The sequence below is a fragment of the Ylistrum balloti genome, unplaced genomic scaffold (assembly GCF_031769215.1).
Source record: "Ylistrum balloti isolate Yb309-2 unplaced genomic scaffold, AGI_CSIRO_Ybal_v1 Utg370018, whole genome shotgun sequence".
Lineage (NCBI taxonomy): Eukaryota > Metazoa > Mollusca > Bivalvia > Pectinida > Pectinidae > Ylistrum > Ylistrum balloti.
This window is the reverse complement of record NW_026782087.1, coordinates 775,846-784,967: the sequence shown is the minus strand read 5'-3', so window position 1 is coordinate 784,967 and position 9,122 is coordinate 775,846. Positions and strand designations below refer to the sequence as shown.

The window sequence follows — 9,122 nt, the reverse complement described above, 5'->3', positions numbered from 1 at the left end:
AAAGTGACCATGACCTTTGACCTTTGGACATAAAAATCAATCCCAAGCAATCACTTATGGAAAGGAAGTACTGTATGAAATTTTAGCTTGATCAACTGATAGGAGTTAAAGTTATTTCAAAAACACCTTTGCTGACGACAACACTGACATAGTAATACCTATATGTCGCCTTTGGCAGGCAACACAAAAACAGTCACACAACACAGCCATTGAAGAAGAGATTTATTTTCCTTTAGATTTTTCATTTCTTGGTTTATGAGAGTTACTATTCTTGTTCATTTTTGAGTCATTTTCTCTCGAATTCTTGAAACTGTTGCTGAATATTGCCTTATGTTTTCTGATTTTTTTAGCAGCACTTGACTTCTGTTTCTTAAATTTCTTGTCCTTTTTCAGTTGCTTTGCAGTTTTGCCTTTGTGGACAGTTGTTCCTTCATTTTTATCTTTGAAATTCTTCTTTGGATTTTGCGGTTTTCCTTTCCGCTCAATCTGAACAGTGTTAAGGAATATTCCTGTGAATTTCATAAACCAAGGTTGGATTAACGGGTCTACTCCATACAACTGTAATTTTCAGTTTTATTTTCACCAACTTGTCATAACAACAGCTTATGCACAGGTTCCAGTAATGTTTCTCAATAACAGGTAAATGTGCCTTTCATTGGAAACTGTAGATTAACAAATACCCAGGTAAAGACTGTGTTCAAAATAAGAAACACAGTCATAACTCAAGTTTCATTTACTCAAATACAGAAATTCATGTTGGGCACAAATTACCCTGAAATGTGTTTAACCCTCTACGAGATCAGGGCTGTTGTATTATTACAAATGATACCAATTTATTCATTCATTTCAATATCATGTCTTAAGAGTAAACATCAAGCAGAATTTAAAAGGATACTCCAGTTTTCTTTGGTAGGACAGGGTTCTCCTGACTTCTCATTACTCGGAGTTCTCGACTTGCCAATTGGCTGCCGTTCAAGCGAGAGGCTAGGCCTACAGCATCAGGGGACTGCAATGACAAGTTATGTATTCAGGTCTGAAGTCATTTTCTAATGAAAAATTTGTCAGGTAAAATCTATTAAGTAGACATGCTCTCTTAAACATATATATATAAGGTATAACTAAGTCTCCAAACACAATAGAAAAATCAGACATTATTTTGCAACTAATTTCATCATTCGTTCAATCATCGTTAATTGAACATGTCTTTTTTTTGTAGCTGTTGAATGTGAAGGCAGAATTTTGATCGTGACTCACCTCAAATTGGACATAACAGAAGCCTTTTCCTAGTCCTGTTTGGCTGTCACGAATGATACGCACACTGACAATTTCTCCGCAGTCCATGAAGTGATTCCAGATCTGTTCCTCATCTATCTCTGTCACACAAACACAACATCAGAGTAAATTTGAATCAGACATCAAAAAAATTAACAGGTTACCCTCCACCTAAAATCACATCATAGTTTGACTATCACCATAGCAACTGAATACTGAAGGAGTATAATTATATTTTTAGAGAGTGATCTTGAGCTGAAGGTCACAAATGACCTCATTGAGAGCAATGTACACCACCTGTCAGTCTGTGGGTTTCCTTTTCACAGATTCATATGTTTATAATACTGTCAAGGAAGAATCATACATGTACTGAAAATTTTCACCTAACCCGATATTTGACCTTTAACCTTGAGGTCAGGTTTCATCACCTGATACGTTATATGGTTAGATAAATTGACTCCACTTACTGACATCCAGGTTTCCTACAAACACTGAGCATTTGTGATTATGCTGGAAAAAAAATAAAGCACAGGTAAGAATGATAAGCACATCATTTTATAAATTTGACAAATTCCCACATATTCTCACTTGATTGATCTGCATAATTTGTAAAATATTATGAAATAAAGTCAAAAGATAAATTTCTTCTAGGACAGACACAGGGACTTTTTTTTTTATTCATGAAATATGTCTATCAAATGAAAGTACAAGTTGTCTATAAAATTGTTAAAATTTAATTATCTCAAAAAATATGTTGCTATCTTAAAACTGATTTGAGATCTCAAAATGACTTGAAAATAATTACAAAAGGACAAATATGCAACTTCCAATCTATTTTGTGCAAAGGCTAATAACAATGATAGCTTTGAATGTGCATCCTTAAAGTGTAAATTGAAAAAAAAACATTACAAACATATCATATGTAACCTTAAATCAACTATCTGTAACCTCTAAATGTAGAAATATTCACAGTATACATGTGTACCAGTATTGTAAATAAGGAACATACACTTGAAAAACATTGTTGCACAACAAATTCTGTAAATTTTACAGGTGTATTCTATATGCTTGAGTAAAGAAAATATCAAATTTTTTGTTTTGCATTATATATTTGATGGAATTGTGCATGTTCCTTACAACAATAGCATCTAGTACTGGTGCATTCTATCATAACACTTTATGGGCTACCTGGACAATTCAAAAACAGTCTTAAATCTTTGTCTTGTTTACATTCTTACCTCTTTACTTTTAGATGCCAAGTCCACTCTGATGTGACGGCCCTCAACCTCTCTTCCATTTCTACAATGAAGAACATGTTTCACATGTATTGGGGATATCACACTGATATAAATTTTATATGGAATTTATAAAACAAGTTCAATAATTCGATATGTCATTAGCTTAAGGCTGATATCATGCAACAAGCAGAATATAGCAAAATAAAACCAAAGGAATGTAGCTTGTCAAGTGAGAAATTGAGGAGTGTGTATAGATGGAGAAGTTGTGAATGTGAAGGGTGATACTCTGTGTAAATGGGGAGTGTGAGGTTAATGGAGAAGTTGTGAATGTGAAGGGTGATACTCTGTAAATGGGGAGTGTGATGTTGATGGAGAAGTTGTGAATGTGAAAGGTGATGCTCTGTGTAAATGGGGAGTGTGATGTTGATGGAGAAGTTGTGAATGTGAAGGGCGATACTCTGTGTAAATGGGGAGTGTGATGTAGATGGAGAAGTTGTGAATATAAAGGGTGATGCTCTATGTAAATGGGGAGTGTTTATAGATAGAGAAGTTGTGATTGTGAAGGGTGATGCTCTATGTAAATGGGGAGTGTTTATAGATAGAGAAGTTGTGATTGTGAAGCAGGATACTCTGTAAATGGGGAGTGTGATGTAGATGGAAGTGTGATATAAGAATACATTAAGTTAATACTTACAATTGGAGAGCTTTCTGTGCAGATTTCTCTTCTTCAAAACAAACAAATCCAACAATAGTTGATCTCTCAGGGTGAAAATCTCTCCTGAAAATAAAATGGATACTGCATTAGGTTACAAGTCCATCACGTTTAAGTAAAACATAAACTATAACATACACACTGTCAAGTAAAACAAAAATGAAAACAAACTGAGGAAAACAGTGTCTGCCACCAAGGTTCATACAAATATCCAATAAGTAAAACTCAAGGTCTCGCAAGTTATCACTCGTGGCTGTTTACACTTTGGAAAACTTTTGCCAAATGCTCATCTTTCAAACTTTTTGTAAAAAATTTGAAAAGAAATATTAACATCAGATCAAATATATTATCAAATCTGTATAATTCTGAAAGTTTCTTGAGATTTAATTGCCTAATCTTTATCTTGGTATTATCTACAGCCTATAGCCTTCATTTAATTAAAAGTATTTGATATCTTTGTCCTGCTGATGATAAAATCCATCAGATTTACAAGAAGACTGGAATCTATTTGTTTGCTTGCAACACTCCGCATACTTCAGCCAACAGCTGATTGATATTATTAAGAAGTATGATATTATAGGGTCTGACTAATGGATAACAGACAGATGGTTCTACCATGTAAGCTTGATCATCAGTCCTTCAGAGCAGGTGAGTTTACTTACTTGATTGAGATTACTTTTTTGGATATCCTGGGATCTTTAGTCGGCTGAAATGAATTATTAAGATTTTGTACGGATTAAGTCATTGGCATGCCTTATAATTTTCTAGCAGATGTGGAGGCAGATATTCCAATGTTTTTGAGTACATTAAGGCAAAACCCACAAGAGAGCTCAAAATCTAAATGATAAATACTGATAACCGTTCATATACAAAACTGATTCTAAGATTGTTAAAAATCACAGAAGGATGAATGAAGGAAACCTTGTACATTGTATATGATAAACTTTATATACTTTATATACTTTTTTTTCATTAAAGATTATGAAGAGCTGATAACAATATTTTTACTTTTGCTGTATACTTACAGGACATCTAAATCTCACACTATCTATCTTTCCACATGTCTTTTGCTTTATACTTACAGGACATCTAAATCTCACACTTTCTATCTTTCCACAAGTCTTTTGCTATATACTTACAGGACATCTAAATCTCACACTATCTATCTTTCCACACGTCTTTTGCTATATACTTACAGGACATCTAAATCTCACACTTTCTATCTTTCCACACGTCTTTTGCTATATACTTACAGGACATCTAAATCTCACACTTTCTATCTTTCCACACGTCTTTTGCTATATACTTACAGGACATCTAAATCTCACACTATCTATCTTTCCACACGTCTTTTGCTATATACTTACAGGACATCTAAATCTCACACTATCTATCTTTCCACACGTCTTTTGCTATATACTACTTACACACTATCTATCTTTCCACACGTCTTTTGATATACATCTAAATCTCACACTATCTATCTTTCCACACGTCTTTTGCTTTATACTTACAGGACATCTAAATCTCACACTATCTATCTTTCCACACGTCTTTTGCTATATACTTACAGGACATCTAAATCTCACACTATCTATCTTTCCACACGTCTTTTGCTATATACTTACAGGACATCTAAATCTCACACTATCTATCTTTCCACACGTCTTAAAGAGTTTCCTCAGATCCTATAACAAAATAATTTACATATAGATTAAGAGGAGAAATCTCCATTGTTTTTAAAAGTAACAACAGCAGTTAAATAATCCATTATGACATTACAATATAAATACTAGATTATAAGAATCACTTAAAATCGACTCACCTAAAGACTTATTCCTTAAAATCATGTTTGATGAAGCTTAAGTCAGTACCATTTAAGTAAGTCTTCCAATTACAGATAGCAAAGCTTAGTTTGTCAACTAACTATATGACAGTCTCAGAAACATTTGAAAATACAATGGTAGGTTAAGGCTGTCACTGTATAAATCAATGTTATCAAATAGTATTTTAAATGTCAAGGTTGTTGAGAGAAAATGTATAAATCAATGTTGTTTGGTGGTACTGTCAAGATTTAGATTGTTCAGTGGTAATATTAAAGTCAATATTGTTGCGTGGTATTGTAGAGATCATGGGTTTATTAAGTGCTATTGTATAGGTCAATCTGTTGAGTGGTACTGTATAGGTCAATCTCTATTGATTGGTATTGTGTAGGTCAATCTCTGTTGAGTGGTATTGTGTAGGTCAATCTCTGTTGAGTGGTACTGTATAGGTCAATCTCTGTTGAGTGGTACTGTATAGGTCAATCTCTGTTGAGTGGTATTGTAAAAATCAAGATTGTTTAATGTTAATGTATAAGCCAAAGTTGATCATTGTATTATACAGTTTAACTTTAAGGAACAACAACAACCTTTTTCTGTAGTGATAAAGGCCAATTTCCCACAAAAACTGTTCTCAAGTCTCGTGTTTTATCCTGTACTGACTTCTTCCTGTTTTTTCTTTGTTTTTCCCTTGAATTCCTGCTGCTCTCTATTTCTTCTTTTCTTTTTGTTTCCTTTTCTGATTTACTTCTTTCTTTCTTTGTGTCTGTCCTTTTCTTTCTATCAAATGAATAAGAAAAATACAATTTTATGTTAAATAAATACCAGGTATTATACAGGTAGATTTCTGACACATGCTACAATACACTTTCACTTTTGTATAACTTTATATCTCTGTGTTGAGAAATACATTGTGCGTGAAATATGAACCTTGTTTAGATCTGCATTCAGCCAACAAAGAAGTAACCATATTGTAACACCTGTGATTATGTATATTGGATGATACACATGGTATTGCTCTCTCCGTAATTCATCATTAACATGATATTATTGCTTTTATTATATCTTATTCTGCAACTTTCCATAAAAATTCAATTCATATAATAAAGAAGGAATATCTATGTTCTATAGATTTTTTTCCAATGTGCTGTCTCTAATGAAAACTCTGGAACACAACCAAAATTTTGTTATCAAATGAAAGAAACATGCATATTGAGCTAACATATACTGTACCATGTATTTATACAAAAAACCATATGTCATTAAATCTGAAAACCCTACAGTTTTGTCAAAATAATAAAGAAATTCATCAAACAATTTAAATAATTTGATTAAATTATAAAAATTAAATATGTCAAGTCAAATTGTTTAAAAACATTCAATAAATCCCTCTTGAATGACTCAACTGATGTTTAAAATGAAATTCATTCATATTTCCTTAATCATTTTCCTCAATTACCAGACAGGTCTATTTTGACAGGAACATTCAACAGTAGGATTTATGATGCAAATTACATGTATTCCAGAAGTATTATTACACCTGACATTCAGTATTTATGAGGTGTATATATCACATGACAGAAGAGAATATATATGTGATAAAATAATGTAGTGTGTATTTATACACTGACTTAGTCATTACCAAGCTACCCTTCATACAAACATGATGTATCAATTTACACAGGGAATGAATAATGATTAAGAAAGCAGAATGATACTTTTTCAGTAAGGCTTCATGAACTATGCCAGGTGGGGGTTGATATCCTTCAACAGCGCCAGATGGTGAATCGCTTTCTTCTGTTACTTTCTGTTTCCTCTTTTGTTTATTCTGTGCTGCATTCTAAAGATCATAAAAAATATAACATACCAAAGTAATTAGTAGCAACCAAAAAAGTAGGCCCGATGTTAACTAAGATTTGATGCATGAATTTCTCAGACAACGGGTTTTTAAGTGATACCTATATATACTACTTGACACATGTCATCTTGAGCATCTTGGGATAAGTGTCTTGTTCTAGGACATGTCAGCACAGGCTGGTCAGTCTCTCAGCTACCTGAGAAACACAGACCACCAAGGGTAAGGAATGTCCAACCCTGCACCTCAGATCTACACCTTAAGTCAGGTAAGCCAATGCTCTACAGACTATGTTATCCCAGCCCTCGTATGTATTTGAAAGTAAAGATAACATTCTATAAAAACCAAGAGAACCATAAGCCTAGATTATATGCCTTTATCAAAAACTACTTCCTAAATTAAAATAAGAAAATAATAGCTATAAACGTACATACTCCTCATTCGAAACAGACATAACCAGACTAAAATTTCATAGCTAAGTGTACAACTCAACTCATAAATTGTTTCTGAAATTGTATAGGAAACATGCATTATCTTCACAAATCCTGACATAAAATCTATAAGCCCCTAGCAATGAACTGCTGCACCTGATCACTCTAAAATACTCATCATCTCTAATATTACTGATTGCCTCCTACTGTAGATATACTACACTCACTTTAAGATATATCCTACTATTTATGAAGATTTAGTATATAGCATACTGCAATGAAATCTTTCGTTTAGGTTTCCATTAAAATCTACTAAAATAAAGCTTACCTCCTCACTAAAGAGTGATGCTAACTTGGCTTTCACTTTGGTCGTTTTTACTTCATTTGTGTGCTGCTGTGAGTGTTGAACAATAATGTCTGTCAGTGCACCTGGTTTATACTTTCCTTCCATGGTTTTAGATCTGTATGGAAAGACACCTGAAATAGGTTTTTTTTAACACTAAAACTTATATAAAATTCTGTTAAATCCTTTTTGACAGCTGAGTACCAGATTTGTACAATATTTTTTTTCTCTTTTGTTTTTTCTCTGCAAACTAACCAATTAAACAAACAGATTAACATCACATTTTAAACAATGTCCAGGTTCAATTCACCAGTTATAAGAACTAAATTGCATTACAAAATACTTTTATTTTCCCTTCACATATGTTGATGGTGGTTCTGCCAGGAACATTCCCATAATAATGTGAAGGCAAATGATCTTTCAGATCTAAGCTCAAGTAAAATGTCAGGATTATATAATTATTGAAATGGAGGTGATAGTTGGTTCAGCAAGTGCTTTATGGTATTATGGTATGGTTTTGAACGATTAATCAACAAATTGCATAAGTGATTGTCAGTAAAACTTTCATAGCAGCACTGAATGAAAACTGTCAACATGATTTTATTTAAATGATTGTGCGGTTAACCAACAAATGCCTTTTCAAGCTTTCACACGGAAATGGAAACATACTAAAACTTTCAGTCTTAAATAATTCAAATACATTCATCAAGTTGATACATTAATGACTTGAAATACATGTAACCAAAAACTTTGTGAAATATGATTTTCAACAAGCAAAGAACCTGTGTCACTTGCCGACGAAAAATACATCATCTCTTGTAATGAAATGTATTTATGATGTTTGGTTTCAATTTTCATTGTTTGATTTGAATGTTTGTGAAATAATTATAATCAGTGAGCAAAGTGCCTGTGGTGAAGACATATGACACATTCTTGACAGCCAGTTCAAACTAACATACAGTATATATGTCTATATCTATAAGTAATTGTGCATCTAGACAAGCATGACTTTGTACATATGCATGTTTACTTAATTTGACCACACGTAGGACCTTGGAATTTGTTATCCGCATGGCATATATAGACCTCTGTGAATATGGACCTATCCTAGTTTGGTTATAAAGAAATATATGACCTTTTCGGGTGGGTTGGGGATTTGTCAAAATCAGCAACATTCTAATGGCCTCTATGGTTTCAACACATCATCTATCAATATATCGGTCTATCCATGATCGATAGGTCCTTTTTGAACTCTCACATCGCCATGTCCCTTGTATTGCACATTACAGTATATTTCGATCTATGTTTTGAAAATCAAGACGTCATAATATATATAAATTGCTGAAAACGCATTATCGTGTCTGCTTTTATACATACGCTAGAATGCAAGATAATTTTCTCTAGTTCTCACGTGTCCGCCACAGGTTTCACATGTCGCAGGAAAACAAATT

At 33.1% G+C, this 9,122-nt stretch overlaps 1 protein-coding gene across 2 annotated transcripts; it reads right to left on the bottom strand.

Annotated features, from left to right (window-relative positions):
* Positions 1-209: 209 nt before the first annotated feature.
* Positions 210-9,105, bottom strand: LOC132548584 (RNA-binding protein 34-like). 2 transcript variants are annotated; one of them, XM_060212449.1, is made up of 12 exons: positions 9,049-9,105; positions 7,657-7,789; positions 6,761-6,882; positions 5,633-5,822; positions 4,851-4,910; positions 3,885-3,928; positions 3,205-3,288; positions 2,511-2,571; positions 1,740-1,782; positions 1,255-1,373; positions 896-1,006; positions 210-486 (listed from the first exon to the last, which is right to left on the bottom strand). In XM_060212449.1, the coding sequence occupies exons 2-12, from the start codon at positions 7,777-7,779 to the stop codon at positions 223-225; spliced, it is 1,221 nt and encodes a 406-aa protein (XP_060068432.1). In that variant the 5' UTR covers positions 7,780-7,789; positions 9,049-9,105; the 3' UTR covers positions 210-222. The 2 variants fall into 2 exon arrangements, with proteins under 2 accessions (XP_060068432.1, XP_060068431.1); XM_060212448.1 differs by having other exon boundaries at positions 7,657-7,805; positions 9,049-9,101.
* Between the last annotated feature and the right edge of the window lie 17 nt (positions 9,106-9,122).